Below are 18,490 nucleotides of genomic sequence, written 5' to 3' on the forward strand. Positions count from 1 at the left end.
AGCCACAGCTTCTCTGGGCAGCTTGTGCCAGGGCTTCCCCACCCTCGCACCCAGGAATTCCTTCCCAATATCCCATCTAATCCTGCTCTCTGCAGTGGGAAGCCATTCCCCCTTGTCCTGGCACTCCAGGCCCTTGTCTCAAGTCCCTCTCTTCTCAAACCGTCCCAATATCGATGACAAAAGTCAGGCCAGGTTCCCTGGGCTTCCAGGAACATCCCAGAGCTCTGTCCAAAGGATGTCCCTGCTCCTTCCCTAATTCTTGGCTTGGTGTTGTAGGAGGAGGAGAATCTCCGTGCACAGGTCAGGGACCTTGAGGAGAAGCTGGAGACACTGAAAATCAAGAGGAATGAGGACAAGGCGAAGCTCAAGGAGCTGGAGAAGTACAAGATCCAGCTGGAGCAGGTGCAGGAATGGAAGAGCAAAATGCAGGAGCAGCAGGCTGACCTCCAGAAGCGCCTGAAGGAGGCCAAGAAGGTGAGTGGGAATGGGAATGGGGCAGTGCCCGGAGAGGTGACTCCAGGAGGAATTCCAGCCCTGACAAACCTTTCTGGGAAGAAATTTTCCCAATGTCCAACTAAACCTCCCCTTGTGCAGCTCGAGGTCTTTTCCTCTGTTCCAAATTGACATCGGGATTTGGGAATCGGGCTGAGCCAAGGTGGGATTTGAATTCCTTATTCCCTGTCATTCCAGGTGCTTCCCTCTTCTTCCTCTCTCCAGATGTTTCCCCCTTCTCTGTCTCTCCAGGTGCTTCCTTCTTCCCTCTCTCTCTCCAGGAATTCCAGGTGCTTCCCTTTCCCCCTCACCTGTGCCTGCAGCTGCCAGGACTCCATCCAGGCAGCCAAGGAGCTTTTCCTTCTCCCTGCCCTTCTTTTCCACGGTGCATTCCTGGTTTCTTTCCCCAGGGATTTATCTGTCTGCTCCAGTATTCGCTGTCTCCTTACCTTTGTCCTCACCTGCAGATGCTTCTCCTGCCAGGCTCTCTGGGGGTGGAGCAGGGACGAGGGCAGTGGGACACTCTGGAGCGCTGGGCCGTCCCCTCCCATCCCAGATGAAGCAGTGTCCATTGGATTTGGGAGAGCCTTGAGGGACCATAATTTCCTGAGGGCTGTTGTGGGGTCACTCCAGAGTTGTGGGGTCCCCTCACCTGCTGTGCTTGCCCACAGGAAGCCAAGGATGCCCTGGAAGCCAAGGAAAGGTACATGGAGGAGATGGCGGACACGGCCGACGCCATCGAGATGGCCACGCTGGACAAGGAGATGGCCGAGGAGCGGGCGGAGTCCCTGCAGCAGGAGGTGGATTCCCTCAAGGAGAAGGTGGAATACCTCACCATGGACCTGGAGATCCTCAAGCACGAGATCGAGGAGAAAGGTGGGAAGGGAGAGGGACTTCAGGCTTGGAGAATGGGGAAGGGGGTGGGGTTAGGTGGGATATTGGGATGGAATTCTTCTCTGTGAGGGTCCTGAGGCCCTGGAATGAATTCTTCCAGAGAAACTGTGGCTGCTCCATCCCTGGAAGTGTCCAAAGTCAGGTTGGATGGGGCTTGGAGAACCCTTGGATAGTGGGAGGTGTCCCTGCCCATGTCAGGAGGTGGGAATGGGTAGGATTTAAGGTCCCTCCCACCCAAACCAGTCTGGGATTCTGGAATTCTGATTTTTCCCTTCCTCCACAGGCTCTGATGGAGCAGCATCCAGCTACCAGGTCAAACAGCTGGAGGAGCAGAACGCCAGGCTCAAGGAGGCTCTTGTCAGGTGGGAGCCCACCTGTGCTTCCCCAAATTCCTTCCCAGGCCTTTTGTGATCCCAGTCTTTCTCTGGAGCAGCCTGTGTCATTCCTGCTGATGGCTCTAGGATCTTTGCTGAGCTCTTAAAGCATCCCCAGGGAAGGGAGAGTCCCTTGTCACAGGAGATCAGTGGGTATGAGGACAATGACACTCCAGACCATTCCCAGGCCTCATTCCCTATGGATGTGCTCACTGTCCCAGCACTGTTCTCCAGACTCTGCCCAGCCTAGGGATCTACCTTTCCCTGGATAATCCCACCTTCCAGGGCTTGGGGGCTCCAGGGCTTTCTGTTTGGGAATCCACAGCCAAGAAGTTCAGGTGGGACCCATCCCTTGGTGTAAATGAGCTGAATTTTGGGAACGTTGCTCATGTCCCCACCAGGGAGGGGCAGATGGGGATGGATGAGCTCCATTATCCTGGCTGGAGCGGGCAGGGGCTCTTGGGAGGGACCTGGTGCTCCTGGGCTGGCCCTGATGGGACCTTTGGCCGTCCCAGGATGAGGGACTTGTCCGCCTCGGAGAAGCAGGAGCACGTGAAGCTCCAGAAGCAGATGGAGAAGAAGAACACGGAGCTGGAGTCGCTGCGGCAGCAGCGGGAGAAGCTGCAGGAGGAGGTGAAGCAGGCGGAGAAGACGGTGGATGAGCTCAAGGAGCAGGTGAGGGACAGGTGGGATGGGATATTTGGGACTGTTCGTGGATATTCGGGGCAGTTTGGGGACATTTGGGGCATTGAGACTTCTGGAGAGCCACGTGCAGTGATCCCACTGCCGGAACCAACACTCCTGGTCCCATATTCCCTAATTCCAAACCCTGTTCCAGTGCTGGGCTCTGCCTGGAGGTGGGGTGTGTCCTGGTTATGGATGGATTAGGATGTGTGTCCTGGTTATGGATGGACAGGGATGTGTGTCCTGGAGCAGGGATGGACAGGGATGTGTGTCCTGGTTATGGATGGACAGGGATGTGTGTCCTGGAGCAGGGATGGACAGGGATGTGTGTCCTGGAGCAGGGATGGACAGGGATGGGTGTCCTGGTTATGGATGGATGGGGATGTGTGTCCTGGAGCAGGGATGGACTGGGATGTGTGTCCTGGAGCAGGGATGGACAGGGATGTGTGTCCTGGTTATGGATGGATGGGGATGTGTGTCCTGGAGCAGGGATGGACTGGGATGTGTGTCCTGGAGCAGGGATGGACTGGGATGTGTGTCCTGGTTATGGATGGACAGGGATGTGTGTCCTGGAGCAGGGATGGACTGGGATGTGTGTCCTGGAGCAGGGATGGACAGGGATGTGTGTCCTGGAGCAGGGATGGACAGGGATGTGTGTCCTGGTTATGGATGGACAGGGATGTGTGTCCTGGAGCAGGGATGGACTGGGATGTGTGTCCTGGTTATGGATGGACAGGGATGTGTGTCCTGGAGCAGGGATGGACTGGGATGTGTGTCCTGGAGCAGGGGTGGACTGGGATGTGTGTCCTGGAGCAGGGGTGGACTGGGATGGGTGTCCTGGAGCAGGGATGGATTGGGATGGGTGTCCTGGTTATGGATGGACAGGGATGTGTGTCCTGGTTATGGATGGACAGGGATGTGTGTCCTGGAGCAGGGATGGACTGGGATGTGTGTCCTGGAGCAGGGATGGATTGGGATGGGTGTCCTGGAGCAGGGATGGACAGGGATGTGTGTCCTGGAGCAGGGGTGGACTGGGATGTGTGTCCTGGAGCAGGGGTGGATTGGGATATGTGTCCTGGAGCAGGAATGGACAGGGATGTGTGTCCTGGAGCAGGGATGGACAGGGATGTGTGTCCTGGAGCAGGGATGGACAGGGATGTGTGTCCTGGTTATGGATGGACAGGGATGTTTGTCCTGGAGCAGGGATGGACTGGGATGTGTGTCCTGGTTATGGATGGACAGGGATGGGTGTCCTGGAGCAGGGATGGATTGGGATGGGTGTCCTGGAGCAGGGATGGATTGGCATGTGTCCTGGAGCAGGGGTGGATTGGGATGTGTGTCCTGGTGCATGGATAGATTAGGATGTGTGTCCTGGAGCAGGGGTAGATTGGGATGGGTGTCCTGGAGCAGGGATGGACTGGGATGTGTGTCCTGGAGCAGGGATGGACAGGGATGTGTGTCCTGGTTATGGATGGACAGGGATGTGTGTCCTGGAGCAGGGATGGACTGGGATGTGTGTCCTGGAGCAGGGATGGACTGGGATGGGTGTCCTGGTGCATGGATAGATTAGGATGGGTGTCCTGGAGCAGGGGTGGACTGGGATGGGTGTCCTGGAGCAGGGATGGACTGGAATGGGTGTCCTGGAGCAGGGATGGACTGGGATGTGTGTCCTGGAGCAGGGATGGACTGGGATGTGTGTCCTGGAGCAGGGATGGACCGGGATGTGTGTCCTGGAGCAGGGATGGACTGGGATGTGTGTCCTGGAGCAGGGATGGACAGGGATGTGTGTCCTGGTTATGGATGGACAGGGATGTGTGTCCTGGAGCAGGGATGGACTGGGATGTGTGTCCTGGCAGGTGGACGCAGCGCTGGGTGCTGAGGAGATGGTGGAGACTCTGACAGAGAGAAACCTGGATCTGGAGGAGAAGGTCCGGGAGCTGCGGGAGACCGTCGGGGACCTGGTAAGGCAGAATTCCCTGGGATAACAGCTGCTCCAGGGGGTTGGGATGGGGAGCTGCAGTGATGGAGCCAGAGGGATTTGGGGAAGCTCTCCGGAGCGCCGGGACGCGTCTGGGCCACACCGTGTGACTTTGTCCCCCCGGTGTCACCTCCCTGCAGGAAGCCATGAACGAGATGAACGACGAGCTGCAGGAGAACGCCCGGGAGACGGAGCTGGAGCTGCGGGAGCAGCTGGACATGGCCACGGCGCGCGTGCGCGAGGCCGAGAAGCGCGTGGAGGCCGCGCAGGAGACCGTGGCCGACTACCAGCAGACCATCAAAAAGTACCGTGAGCTCACGGCTCACCTGCAGGTGCGGCCCCTCGGGACACCCCCAGCTCCTCCTGGAGCTCACCTGGTGGCCAGGAGAGCCAGAGGGAGCATCCCCTGGGAATGTGGCCCTGGGCACGGCAGGACGCAGCTTGGGGCTGAGGGGTTCCTCGTGGAGCTTCCATAGGGATCCCCCCAGTGCCTTCTCCTACAGGGATAGGCTGGGAGAGCTGGGAATGTCCACGAAGGCTTCAAGGAGACCTCAGAGCCCCTTTCAGTGCCTTAAAGGGGCTCCAGGAGAGCTGGAGAGGGACTTGGGACAAGGGTTGGAGGGACAGGACACATGGCTTCCCACTGGAAAAGTGGAGATTAAGATGGGATATTGGGAAAAAAAATCTTCCCTGTAGGGGCTATCCCATCCCTGGGCTCAGGTCAGCTGGCAGGGAAGGGAGCTGGGGAATGAGCCTGTGGATATCCCTGGACTGGAACACGCTCGGTGCCTCTCCCTCCCCTCTGCCTTCTCTGGGTGCTGCACAAGGAGCCCCCCAAGGAGGAGGTGCTGGGAGGTCTGGGGAGGGGCTTGCTGGGGCTCTGGGGTCCCTGATCTCCACGCCCCTGTGTCCCATCTCCCTGTGGCCAGGACGTGAACCGGGAGCTGATGAGCCAGCAGGAAGCATCTGCGGAGAAGCAGCAGCAGCCGCCCCCTGAGATGTTCGACTTCAAGATCAAATTTGCAGAGACGAAAGCCCACGCCAAGGTAGGGCCAGCAGGAGACCTGGATGGGCTTATCCATGCCCTGGGACAGGCTCCAGGGTATTCCCAGAGTTGTGGCTGTCCCTGGATCCCTGGAAGTGTCCAAAGCCAAGTTGGACAAGGCTTGGAGCAAGCTGGGCTAGTGGGAGGTGTCCCTCCCATGGCAAGGGGTGGAATGAGAGGGGCTTTAAGGTCTTTCCAACCCAAACCATTCCAAGATTTTGGAGCCCTTCTGCTCTGGAGTCAGGCTGGGAGAGCTGGGAATGTTCCCCTGGAGAGAAGGGAAGGCTCCAGGGGGAGCTCAGAGCCCATTCCAGAGGTTAGCTGGAGAGCTGGAGAGGGACTGGGGACAAGGCCTGCAGGGTCAGGACTCAGAGAATGGCTTCCCACTGGAAAAGTGGAGATTTAGATGGGATATTGGGGAAAAATTCTTCCCTGTGAGGGTGGTGAGGCCCTGGAAGGGATTTCCCAGAGAAACTCTGGCTACCCCACCCCTGGAGGTGCCCAAGGCCAGGCTGGAGCACCCTGGGCTAGTGGAAGGTGTCCCTGCCCATGGCAGGGGGTGACACTGGGTGGGCTGGGAGATCCCGGACAGGCCTTGAGGCATTCTCCAAGGAACAGGATTCCATGGCTGGTCCCCCTGAGCTGGGCTGCGCCGGGGAGGCTCCGGAGCAGCCGTGTGACTCGGTGTCCCCCAGGCCATCGAGATGGAGCTGCGGCAGATGGAAGTGCAGCAGGCCAATCGCCACGTGTCCCTCCTCACCTCCTTCATGCCCGACAGCTTCCTGCGGCACGGCGGCGACCACGACTGCGTCCTGGTGCTCCTGCTCATCCCACGCCTCATCTGCAAGGTGGGACAGGCTGGGGAGAACCCCTGGGGTGGCAGATGACACCTTTGTCCCCAGGGGAATTGGGCATTTTGAGTGTTCACTGTCGGAGAACTTCCCAAAGTTCTTGAGTGACTGGAGTTGCCATCCCTGCAGGGGTTCAGGTGGGATACTGGGAAAATTTCTTCTGGAAAGGGTTGTCCAGGCCTGGCACAGCTGCTCAGGACAGGGGTGGAGTCCCATCCCTGGGGGGATTTAATGGCTCTGTGGATGTGGCACTTGGGGACATGGTCAGTGGTGGTGCTGGGGGAACAGTTGGACTCGATGGTCTTAGGGGACTTTTCCAACCTAAGTAATTCCATGATTCCACGATTATAAAATTGACATTATTGGACACAAAATGAGTACACAGGACCTTGGTAAGTTCAAAAGAGAAAAAGACCCAGTTTTATTCGAACATCTGGTATTTACAGAATTCCAAAGGTGACCGTGGATTGGAGGTTGAAATTACTGCTTCTCCAACCACACTGGTCCAAAGATCAGTCCATCATTTCTCTCCACTTACAGAGAAATATGTAAACTCTTCTATTTATACATGGAATTGTGTGGGAACTCTGACTCTCAAATGTGTGAACATTATCAGAAGGCTGAAGAAGTTCTATGAGAACTTTAAAACTCTCAAAAGAACTATAAAAGAAAACTTAACACTTTTAAAAGTCAGGGCAACACAAAATGGCCTGGGAGAAGGGAAGGGGAAGAAGCAGCCAGGGGTGGTGACTCAGCAGTGAGAGCACTCAGTGGTGGTCACTTTTTGGGGGTGCAGGGGCTGTTATCCATGGCTCAGCGGGACACAGCAGGGAAGCATGGGCTGCCCTGAAGGATTTCCCTGTCTCCCCCAGGCCGAGCTGATCAGCAAACAGGCGCAGGAGAGGTTCGAGCTGAGCGAGAGCTGCGCGGAGCGAGCGGGGCTGCGCGGAGCCCCCGGGGAGCAGCTCAGCTTCGCCGCCGGCCTCGTCTATTCCCTGAGCCTGCTCCAGGCCACGCTCCACAAATACGAGCAGTGAGTGCCCGCCCCGCCCCTTCCCTCCCTCTGCGGGCGAAGCTCCAGGGATTTGGGGAGCCGGGCTGGGAAAGGGTGGTGGGCTGGCTTTTATTGCCTTGCCGTGGGGTCATTTCTCTGTGACCTGCCTTGTGTGTCTTTCCCAAGGGATGACATGGGAAGGGATTTTGGGAGCTAGGCTAGGGGACAAGAAAAAAAAAATAAAAGCAGTGGGATCCCTTTCTCCATGACCTCTCAGTGTCCCTCGAGAGATCACATGGGATCTTGGGAGCTGGGCTAAAAAAAAAAGCTCTGGGATCCCTTTCTCCATGACCTCTCTGTGTCCCTCTCAAAGGGTGACAGGGGAAGGGATTTTGGGAGCCAGGCTAGAAAAAAGCAGTGGGATCCCTTTATTCCCTTGTGAGGATCCCCTTCTCTGTGACCTCCGTGTCTTTCCCATGAGATGACACGTGAAGGAATTTTGGGAACCAGGCTAGAAACAAAACAGCAGGACCCCCTTCTTTGTGACTTCTCCGTGTCCTTCCCAACGGGTGACATGAGAAGGGATTTTGGGAGCCAGGCTAGAAAAGAAGGATGGGTTCCTGTTCTCCTTCTCAAGAGGTGACACATGAAGGAATTTTGGGAGCCAGGCTACAAAGAAGCAGCAGGATCCCCTTATTCCCTTGTGAGGGGTCACATCTCCATGAACCCCCTGGTGTCCCCCTGGGAAGGACCTCCAGCACCAGCCAGGTCACGGCTGTGTCCCTGTCCCCAGGCCAGCAGTGCCTCAGGGCTCTGATTGCCCATGTCCTGCCCGGAGATGCCCCCAGCCCCTCGTCCCTGTCCCCTCAGGGCCCTGAACCGCTGCAGTGTGGAGGTGTACAAGAAGGTGGGGACCCTGTACCCCGAGATGAGCGTCCACGAGCGCTCCCTGGACTTCCTGATCGAGCTGCTCCACAAGGACCAGCTGGACGAGACCGTCAACGTGGAGCCGCTCACCAAAGCCATCAAGTACTACCAGGTGGGGCAGGGGGTGGTGACACCGGGGGCAGGTGCCGCCTCACCTGTTGGACGTGGATCAGCTGGGATTTAGCTCCTTCTGGCAGCCCTTTCCTTTGGGTGTTGTCACTCAGCTGACCGTGGCTGTGTCCCCTGCTCTGTGTCCCCGGGGGATGTGGTTCTGCCACCCCACATTCCTTCCTTCCACGCCGCTCACCTGTGGAATTAAGCACCACCGGCTCTTTTGGGGCACCGTTGTTAATTCCATTTTAAAAATGGCCCAAACCCTCAACAAATGTGGGGTTTTTTTGAGTGTTCCCACATTGGATTTTTCCATGTGGATGCTGATCCTGGCATTCCCACAGCACCTGTACAGCATCCACCTGGCCGACCAGGCTGAGGACTGCACCCTGCAGCTGGCCGACCACATCAAGGTGAGTGGGACAACGCTTCCCTGATCCCTCTTTTCCACCTCTGCGTCCCTCAGGATCCCTGTGGGAGGGGAGATGTCCCTGCTGCCACTCCCCAGTACAGCCAGTCTTCCCCAGTGGTGGCACTGGGGTCAGGGAATGGGGACATGGGGACGAGAAGAGCAGGAATGGGAATGTGGAGACCCTCATGTCTCAGGGTGGGGGTTGTATCCCAGATTTCCCAAGGGAAGAACCAGCATCCTGCACCCCCTGGATAAAACCAAAACAGATCAAAAATAGCCTGACTGCCTCAGCCCGTTCCCCTGCTCCTGAAAATCCTGGGGTGGTGGCAGGGTCCATCCTGGAATTCCTGGGACTGAAGTCCCAGTGTGCCCTGGGACCCCTCCTGTCCCTGTCCCTGTCCCTGTCCCTGTCCCTGTCCCTGTGCTGAGGGTCCCTGTGCCTGTGCCCACAGTTCACCCAGAGTGCCTTGGACTGCATGGGGGTGGAGGTGTGCCGGCTGCGGGCCTTCCTCCAGGTAGGATCTTCCTCCAGGTAGGATCTTCCTCCAGGTAGGATCTTCCTCCAGGTAGCACCTGCCAGGATGGCTGGGCATGTGCCACCTTCCTGCTGTCCCCATGTCCCTCTGTCTGAGATCCCTTCTTGTCCCTCTGTCCGAGGTCCTTCCCTGTCTCTTATACCCCTCTGAGGTCCCTCTCCGTCCCTGTGTCTGTCAGAGCTCTCTCTGCCTAAGGTCCCTCTGTGTCCCCTTGTCCCTCTGTCTCTGTGTCCCTCTGAGGTCCCTCCATGTCCCTCTCTCTCCCTGTGACCTTCTGAGGTCCCTCTGTGTACAATCCTTCTGTGTCCCCAAGTCCCTCTGAGGTTCTCTCTCTCTAAGGTCCCCATGTCCCTCTAAGGTCCCTCTTGCTCTCTGTGTCCCTCTGAGGTCCCTCTGTGTCCCCGTGTCCCTCTGTTCCCGTGTCCCTGTGAGATCTAAGTCCCTGTGCCCCTGTGTGTCCCCGTGTCCCTCTGAGGTCCCCATGTCCCAGTGTCCCTCTGAGGTCCCTCTGTGTCCCCAGGCCGGGCAGGAGGCGGCCGACCTGGCCATCCTGCTCAAGGACCTGGAGACGTCCTGCAGCGACATCCGCCAGTTCTGCAAGAAGATCCGGCGCCGCATGCCGGGCACGGACGCGCCGGGAATTCCGGCAGCCCTGGGCTTCGGAGCGCAGGTGAGGGGACAGGGACACCCCTCAGGCACAAACTGGGAGCTGTGGGATGCACTGGGCCAGCAGCAAACGCCCCGGGGAAGCTGGGCAGCGGCTCAGGGCAGAGGGAAGTGGTGCAAGCTGAGCTGGGATCATGGAATCAGGGATTGGTTTAGGTTGGAAAATCCCTTGGAGATCCCTGAGTCCAACCACGTCCCCAGCACTGCCAAGGCCACCACTGACCTTGTCCCCAAGTGCCACATCCACAGGGCTGTTAAATCCCCCCAGGGTAGGGGACTTCCCCCTGTCCTGGGCAGCTGTGCCAGGGCGGGACAGCCCTTTCCAGGAAGGAATTTCCCCAATATCCAACCTGGCACAGCTGAGGCCGTTCCCTCTCATCCTGTCCCTGTCCCCTGGGATAAGATCCCAAATCTGTTCCCTAGCTGTCCCCTCCTGTCAGGAAGTTGTGCAGAGCCACAAGGCCCCCCCGATCCCCATTTTCTCCAGGCTGAGCCCCTTTCCCAGCTCCCTCAGCTGCTCCTGGCGCTCCTTCCCTGGACACGATGGAGGTGGCATCTGGATTTTGTGTTCCTCTCGGATGGAGACCTGGATTCACACCCAGGACCCATTTCCCTCCATCTTCCCGTTATTTCCCCCAGTCCCAGTGATGATTCCAGGAGCCCACGTGTCCGTGCCATCCCCACTCACCCCGCTCTGCCCTGCCAGGTGTCGGACACGCTGCTGGAGTGCCGGAAGCACCTGACGTGGGTGGTGGCCGTGCTGCAGGAGGTGGCGGCAGCCGGGGCGCAGCTGATCGCGCCGCTGGCCGAGAACGAGGGGCTGCCGGCCCCGCGCCTCGAGGAGCTGGCCTTCAAAGTCAGCGAGCAGGTGGGGCACCCTGCACCATTCCCAGGTGAAAAATCCTTCCCACCAGTCCCAGGTGGGACACCCTTCCCACCATTCCCAGGTGGAACGTGGCCAGGGAATGCCACACGTGCTCGGTGCCTTGCCCTGTGCTGTCCCTCTGGTCTCTCTGAGGGGCTGTGCTGGGGTGTTCCAGGTGTGGTGAGGTATCCCATCCGTATTCCCACATTCCACAGAGTGGAATGAGCGTGGGGAATTCTTGTGGAGAGAGGAGAGGTTTCCCCTGAGCCTCCTTTTCTCCAGGCTGAGCCCCCTCAGCTCTCCAGAGCCTTTTCCATCTCTTTCCCTGCACTCAGTGGATGCGGTGTCTCTGGATTTTGTGCCGATTTTGGTGTAATTATGGTGAAGGGACAAGGGGTAGATTTTTTGTAATTCATCCACTTCTGTTTGGCGTTACTTGGATTTTTGTGCGTGCAGTTTTTTGCATTTTGTTGGATGGATTTGTTGATGGAAGTGAAGCTTTTGCGTTGGACGTGGATTTTAAGGATGATTCCTAAACACCAAAGGGACATCCTTAAAAATCAGAGGTACATCCTTAACCATCAGAGGAACACCTGAAACATCAGAGGAACACCTTAAACATCAGGGAGACATCCTAAAATATCAGAGGGACATCCTTAACCATCGGAGGGAAACACCAGTTGTGGGATGTGGGTCAGGGGCTGTGAGCCCAGCCCAGGGCCACCACCCAGGTCCTCCCTGTCCTTCCCAGATTTATGGCTCCCAGGGCATCAATCCCTACGAGTGCCTGCGCCAGTCCTGCAGCATCCTCATGGCCACCATGAACAAGATGGCCACGGCCATGCAGGAGGGCGAGTACGACGCCGACCGCCCGCAGAACAAGGTGGGTTGGGCTCTGTTCTGTCCTCACCCACGGTCACCAGGAGGCTGTGGGTGACCAGCACAGGGAGTTGGGCAGCTGTGGTGTCTGGGATTCTTCCTAAAATCCTGGTTGTCCCTCTGGTCCAGCCCACGCCGCCGGCGGAGCTCCGGGCGGCCGCGCTCCGGGCGGAGATCACGGATGCCGAGGGGCTGGGGCTAAAGCTGGAGGACAGGGAGACAGTCATCAAGGAGCTGAAGAAGTCCCTCAAGATCAAGGTGAGGTGTTCCTCACTGATCCCTGCCTTCCTGGCTCCTCCTCACCCATCCCCGCCTGTCCCTCACCCATCCCCACCTGTCCCTCACCCATCCCCACCTTCCTGGCTGCTGTGGGATTCACCTCCACACTCCTGGTGACTTCCTGCCTACGGAGATGCTGATCCCAAGCCCCATCCAGATCTCCTGGGGATGTTTTTCCCATGGGCAGGGAGGTGCTGCCGTTCAGATCTTGCCCCCACCGTGTTCTGGGGTGCACAGAGTGGGAGCTTGGAGTTGTTCCAGGTTCCAGCCATGGGTGCTGGTGATCTGGGGGCTCTGGGGAGCTGTTCTGGGTTCCAGCCATGGGTGCTGGTGATCTGGGGGCTCTGGGGAGCTGTTCTGGGTTCCAGCCATGGGTGCTGGTGATCTGGGGTCTCTGGGGAGCTGTTCTGGGTTCCAGCCATGGGTGCTGGTGATCTGGGGGCTCTGGGGAGCTGTTCTGGGTTCCAGCCATGGGTGCTGGTGATCTGGGGGCTCTGGGGAGCTGTTCTGGGTTCCAGCCATGGGTGCTGGTGATCTGGGGGCTCTGGGGAGCTGTTCTGGGTTCCAGCCATGGGTGCTGGTGATCTGGGGGCTCTGGGGAGCTGTTCTGGGTTCCAGCCATGGGTGCTGGTGATCTGGGGGCTCTGGGGAGCTGTTCTGGGTTCCAGCCATGGGTGCTGGTGATCTGGGGGCTCTGGGGAGCTGTTCTGGGTTCCAGCCATGGGTGCTGGTGATCTGGGGGCTCTGGGGAGCTGTTCTGGGTTCCAGCCATGGGTGCTGGTGATCTGGGGGCTCTGGGGAGCTGTTCTGGGTTCCAGCCATGGGTGCTGGTGATCTGGGGGCTCTGGGGAGCTGTTCTGGGTTCCAGCCATGGGTGCTGGTGATCTGGGGGCTCTGGGGAGCTGTTCTGGGTTCCAGCCATGGGTGCTGGTGATCTGGGGGCTCTGGGGAGCTGTTCTGGGTTCCAGCCATGGGTGCTGGTGGTTTGGGGTCTCTGGGGAGCTGTTCTGGGTTCCAGCCATGGGTGCTGGTGATCTGGGGGCTCTGGGGAGCTGTTCTGGGTTCCAGCCATGGGTGCTGGTGATCTGGGGGCTCTGGGGAGCTGTTCTGGGTTCCAGCCATGGGTGCTGGTGATCTGGGGGCTCTGGGGAGCTGTTCTGGGTTCCAGCCATGGGTGCTGGTGATCTGGGGACTCCCCCAGCTCCCTGGAGCTCCCTGATTCCCTCCCTGCTGCTCCAGGGCGAGGAGCTCAGCGAGGCCAACGTGCGGCTCAGCCTGCTGGAGAAGAAGCTGGACAGCGCGTCCAAGGACGCGGACGACCGCGTGGAAAAGATCCAGACCAAGCTGGATGAGACCCAGACGCTGCTCAAAAAGAAAGAGAAGTGAGTTTGGAATGAGGCTGGGGGCGTGGAGCTGGTGGAGCTCGCCCAGAGGAAACCATGGAGCTGCTCCAAGAGCTGGATTCCCTCTACTTGGAGCTAGGCTGGGAGAGCTGGGAATGTCCACTTGGAGAAGGGAAGGCTCCAGGGCCTAAAGGGGCTCCAGGAGAGCTGGAGAGGGACTGGGGACAAGGGATGGAGGGACAGGATAAGGGGTCCTGGACAAGCAGCATCCCTGGCCTCACACATCCCTCTGTGTGCTCTTCCCAGGGAGTTTGAGGAGACCATGGACGCTCTCCAGGCTGACATTGACCAGCTGGAGTCGGAGAAGGTGGAGCTGAAGCAGCGCCTGAACAACCAGTCCAAGAGGACGATTGAGGGGCTGCGGGGCGCCCCGCCCTCGGGCGTGGCCTCCATCGTGTCCGGCATCGCCGGAGGTGAGAGACACGGCTGGGGTGTCCTCCTGGCACAGGAGCTCCAGGGGTCATGTGTGACCAGGAATTTGGGAATGGTGCTCCTCCCACAGCATCTCCTGGCGCTCGTGGAGCCACAGTCTCTCCCACATTCCCAGTCCTGGCTGCCAGGAATGTTGCTGGCACGTTCCCGCTCCCAAAGGAGCAGGAAAAGCCGGGGAGCTCCGTGCCAAGCCCCTGGCTCTGGGGGAGCGTTGCAGGGGCCCTGCTTGGGTCACTGCCAGCTGCTGGGAATGGGGTCAGTCCCAGATGTGGCCGTGGAAGCCCAGAGCTGCTCCAGCTCCTCTCCCGCCCAATCCGGGGCTTTAATCCTGATTTTTCTTGTCTCTCCTGGCCCCTCTCCCTGTGCTGCAGAGGAACAGCAGCGAGGTATGGACACACCCTGCATGCAGCCCCAGGGCGTGGGGGGGAGGTGAGATCCCAGCACACCCAAACCCTGGGACACAGCTCCCGCTCCGTTTGGGAGCCAGGGAAGGATCCGGGTCCTGCTCGGATGCTGCCGGCCCTGGTGGCTCCAGGGGGGTTGGGAAGGGAGGGATGAGCATGGAATTGTGATGGATGTGGAGAGGGGTGACCCCCAGCTGGAGAGCCTTGGGAAGGAGCACTGGGAGCTGGTGGGACTTCTCCAGGGAGGTGCCCCGTGTTGGTGGCAGCGCTGATGGCGGTGCCCCTCCGCAGGTGTTGGTGCCGGGCAGGTGCCGGGAGGCGGCTCCGGACCCGTCCAGGTGAAGGATTCACCCCTCCTGCTGCAGCAGATCGACGCCCTGCAGCTCTCCCTGAAACACCTCAAGAACGAGAACAACCTGCTCAAGGTCGGGGGAATGGCATGGGATCCCCCTGGGATGGGATCCCGTGGGATGGGATCCCGTGGGATGGGATTCCCATGGGATGTGATTCCTGTGGGTTGGGATCTGGTTGGGATGGGATCCCTGCAGGATGGGATCCCTGTGGGTTGGGATCCCTGTGGGATGGGATCCCCGTGGGATGTGATCCCTTTGGGATGGGATTCCCATGGGATGTGATCCCTGTGGGTTGGGATCTGGTTGGGATGGGATCCCTGCAGGATGGGATCCCCGTGGGATGTGATCCCCGTGGGATGGGATCCCCGTGGGATGGGATCCCTGTGGGATGGGATCCATGTGGGATGTGATCCCCATAGGATGGGATCCCCGTGGGATGGGATCTGGTTGGGATGTGATCCCCATGGGCTGTGATCTGGTTGGGATGTGATCCCCATGGGATGGGATCCCCGTGGGCTGTGATCTGGTTGGGATGTGATCCCTGCAGGATGGGATCCCCGTGGATATGGGATGAGCTGGAGAACAGGCTCTCCTCTGGAGTGCTCCAGGGGAAGGGGCTGAGAGCAGGGTCAGCACTGGGAGCTGGGAATGCTGGTGGAACTGGGGGTGCTGCTGATGCCCCTGCCAGCCCTGGTCCCCTCTGCGCAGATGCCCCTGGCACAACCTGATTGATTGATTGATTGATTGATTAATGAACACCTCATGGGGCACAGCAGCAGATAATCCAATTAGCCAACTATTCTAATGGATATTAATCCATGGACGGGATGGAGCAGCTCATTAACAGCTCCCAAATCCAACCAGCCCCACGTGGGAGCCCCATGGGGACTGTCCCTGCTCCCAGCCCTGCTGTCCTTAGCAGCCTTTTACCCCCTGCTTTTCTGCTTTCGCCCATTTTCCACCCGGCCTCTCCCCGCCGTTGCCTTTTCCCGGCCTTTTCCCCGTGTCCCTCACCGGGGTTTCCCGCGGATCCCAGGGTGCCCAGATGAAGATGGAGCTGGCCAGCCTGGCCCCGCTGCAGGTGCCGCGGGTGGCCGTGGCCCGGGACCGGCCGGCCGAGGGGCTGCCCACGCAAAGCCTCTACCGCAAGAGCACGCAGCTGCTGGAGACCCTCTACCAGCTCAGCGCCAACGCCAAGGTGGTGGACATGAGGCAGAGCAAATCCAGTAGGTCCTACAGAAACGTTCCTCGGGATTTTGTGTTCTCCCTCTGCCCACAGAGGGACTGGCAGCGGCGTGCCACCCGGAGCGCACGGCTGCGGGGTGGGATCTGCTCTGCTGGCAGGTTTGGGGTGTTGGGGATGAGGGGGACAGCTCTGTGTCCCCACAGTGCCCATCCCTGTCCCCCTCAGGGCCATCGGTGTCTTGGGGACGTGGCTCGGTGTCCTGGGGCTGAGCTGCTCCAGGGTGGCTCAGCCTTTCCCCCTGGGGAGCTCCCCAAACCCCTGAAACACCCCTGATACTAATCCAAGGGGGTCAAACCCCCCAAAACCCACCTGGTACCAACCTGAGGAGGTAAAAATCCCCCAAAACCCACCTGGTACCAACCCGAGGAGGTAAAAATCCCCCAAAACATACCTGGTACCAATCTGAGGAGATCAAATCCCCCAAAACCCACCTGGTACCAACCTGAGGAGGTAAAAATCCCCCAAAACATACCTGGTACCAACCTGAGGAGGTAAAAATCCCCCAAAACCCACCTGGTACCATCCTGAGGAGATCAAATCCTCCAAAATCCACCTGGTACCAACCTGAGGAGGTAAAAATCCCCCAAAACATACCTGGTACCAACCTGAGATCAAACCCCCCAAAACCCACCTGGTACCAACCTGAGGAGGTAAAAATCCCCCAAAACATACCTGGTACCAACCTGAGGAGGTAAAAACCCCCCAAAACCCACCTGGTACCAACCTGAGGAGGTAAAAATCCCCCAAAACATACGTGGTACCAACGTGAGGAGATCAAACCACCCAAAACCCACCTGGTACCAGCCTGAGGAGGTAAAAATCCCCCAAAACCCACCTGGTACCAGCCTGAGGAGATCAAATCCCCCAAAATCCACCTGGTACCAACCTGAGGAGGTAAAAATTCCCCAAAACATACCTGGTACCAACCTGAGGAGATCAAATCCCCCAAAACCCACCTGGTACCAACCTGAGGAGGTAAAAATTCCCCAAAATCCACCTGGTACCAACCTGAGGAGGTAAAAATTCCCCAAAATCCACCTGGTACCAGCCTGAGGAGATCAAACCACCCAAAACCCACCTGTTACCAACCTGAGGAGATCAAATCCCCCAAAACCCACCTGGTACCAACCTGAGATCAAACCCCCCAAAACCCACCCGGTGCCAGCCCGAGGGGGTCACAGCTGCTCACCTGTGTCCGTGCCCCCCCGGCCCATCCCTCCCTTCCCGTTGTCCGCAGCGAGGAGCTCGTCGGCGCGGCTGCTGGAGCAGACGGCCCGGCTCTGCGCCCTCAAGAACTCCATCGACGCCCTGAAGGTGAGGAAGGGTCTTCTCCAGCGTGGGAGACCTGGTGGCACCCCCAGGCTGGGGCTGGTGGCACCTGGTGGCAGCGAGGGGACAAGGTGCTGCCCATTCCCATTCCCATTCCCGTTCTCCTCCCAAAACAGTCGGGTTTGACCCCTCTGATTCCTGCCCAGGGTGGGCAAGGGCTCCATGGGGTGGGTGAGGGGCTCTGGGGGGTGACGAGGGTCCCCACGGGGTGGATTTTGGGGTGACCTTGCTGTGCCCCCCAGGACGACACGCTGCGGGAGATGGTTCAGCAGCAGCCGGGCGCCGGCGTCTCCACCACCTTCGGCACCTTCCCGTCCTCTTCCTTCCTGAAGGTGAGAGCCCCATCCCGAGGGACCCCCCCAGCTCCGAGGGCCCCAGTCCCGAGGGACCCCTGACTCCAAGAGACACCCGTCACAAAAAACCCCCATTCCTGAGGGCTCCCCGATTCCGAGGGACCCCAACCTTGATGCGCCCCCTGTCCTGAGGGACCCCAACCTCCAGGGATCCCAATCACAAGAACCTCCCATTCCTGAGGGGCCCCAGTCCATCCCAAGGGAGGGACCCCTGTTCCTGATCCCCCACTTTCGAGGGACCCCCCGTTCTGACACACCCCAGTCCCGAGGGATCCCCGGTTCCCAAGGGCTCCAGCCCGGCTCCCCACGCGGCACAGCGGCCAGCGGGTGCCGTGCCGGGGCCGCTCTGAGCGCGGCGCGGTCCCCGCAGGCGAAGCAGGAGCAGGCGCAGGGCCCGGCGCTGTGCGGGCGGGTGACGATCCCGTGCGCGCCGGGCCACGGCCAGGCCCACCGGGTGCTGCTCACGCCCGACCTGCTCCAGCACCTCCGCCAGCACTTCGTCGCCTGAGCCGCCGCCGAGGGACCCGCACCCCGCTGTCCCCTCCCTCGGGACTCTCCGTTCCCCCCCTCGCCGGCCCCACTCGCGGGTGGGAGCCGGAGCCGCTTCCCCCGGGGGGATCCGGGCCCCCCGCGCTGCTCTCGGACACTACAGACCCCCCCCTCCCCCCCGGGACCGGGGCCGCGGCCCCCCCGTGCTCCTGGCATCCAATAAAACTTCCCTGGACGCGCTTCCTGCGCCTGGAACCGGGCACCGCGCGGGGACACGGGGCAGCATAACGGGGACTGGGAGGGCACTGGGGGGACACCGAAGGCACCGGGGGTCACAGGAGGGATCCGCGAGGGTCATTTGTAGTCCCGGGAGGGGACTGAGGACTCCGGGGGTCACAGAGAGCGCCGGGACGGAACCACGGGGACATTTGGCGGATCCTGGGAGGGCACCGGGAGACATTCGGGGGTCCCGGCTGGGACCAGGGGGACACTTG

General features: G+C 59.6%; 2 protein-coding genes across 10 annotated transcripts in view; one reads left to right on the plus strand and one right to left on the minus strand.

The window, feature by feature from the left end:
* Positions 1-18,236, plus strand: part of DCTN1 (dynactin subunit 1) — a 58,102-nt gene extending 39,866 nt beyond the window's left edge. For 6 of the 9 annotated variants that reach the window (XM_068189135.1, XM_068189129.1, XM_068189132.1 and 3 more), the window contains 24 exons: positions 277-474; positions 1,164-1,368; positions 1,670-1,748; positions 2,276-2,435; positions 4,301-4,405; positions 4,563-4,754; positions 5,352-5,468; positions 6,163-6,315; positions 7,191-7,351; positions 8,183-8,351; positions 8,695-8,763; positions 9,215-9,277; positions 9,819-9,968; positions 10,671-10,832; positions 11,581-11,712; positions 11,838-11,966; positions 13,227-13,369; positions 13,637-13,803; positions 14,194-14,208; positions 14,518-14,651; positions 15,616-15,805; positions 17,063-17,139; positions 17,397-17,486; positions 17,878-18,236. In XM_068189135.1, coding sequence (XP_068045236.1) covers positions 277-474; positions 1,164-1,368; positions 1,670-1,748; positions 2,276-2,435; positions 4,301-4,405; positions 4,563-4,754; positions 5,352-5,468; positions 6,163-6,315; positions 7,191-7,351; positions 8,183-8,351; positions 8,695-8,763; positions 9,215-9,277; positions 9,819-9,968; positions 10,671-10,832; positions 11,581-11,712; positions 11,838-11,966; positions 13,227-13,369; positions 13,637-13,803; positions 14,194-14,208; positions 14,518-14,651; positions 15,616-15,805; positions 17,063-17,139; positions 17,397-17,486; positions 17,878-18,015 — 3,198 coding nt within the window. In that variant the 3' untranslated portion in view covers positions 18,016-18,236. The remainder of the gene's footprint in view (positions 1-276; positions 475-1,163; positions 1,369-1,669; positions 1,749-2,275; positions 2,436-4,300; positions 4,406-4,562; positions 4,755-5,351; positions 5,469-6,162; positions 6,316-7,190; positions 7,352-8,182; positions 8,352-8,694; positions 8,764-9,214; positions 9,278-9,818; positions 9,969-10,670; positions 10,833-11,580; positions 11,713-11,837; positions 11,967-13,226; positions 13,370-13,636; positions 13,804-14,193; positions 14,209-14,517; positions 14,652-15,615; positions 15,806-17,062; positions 17,140-17,396; positions 17,487-17,877) is intronic. The other 3 variants (XM_068189131.1, XM_068189133.1, XM_068189136.1) reach the window with 1 other exon arrangement.
* Positions 1-18,490, minus strand: part of IDH3B (isocitrate dehydrogenase (NAD(+)) 3 non-catalytic subunit beta) — a 66,264-nt gene that overhangs the window by 33,247 nt on the left and 14,527 nt on the right. The gene's annotated exons all lie outside the window — the stretch shown is intronic.

This window comes from Anomalospiza imberbis, chromosome 4 (genome assembly GCF_031753505.1).
Source record: "Anomalospiza imberbis isolate Cuckoo-Finch-1a 21T00152 chromosome 4, ASM3175350v1, whole genome shotgun sequence".
NCBI classification, from domain to species: Eukaryota; Metazoa; Chordata; class Aves; order Passeriformes; family Viduidae; genus Anomalospiza; species Anomalospiza imberbis.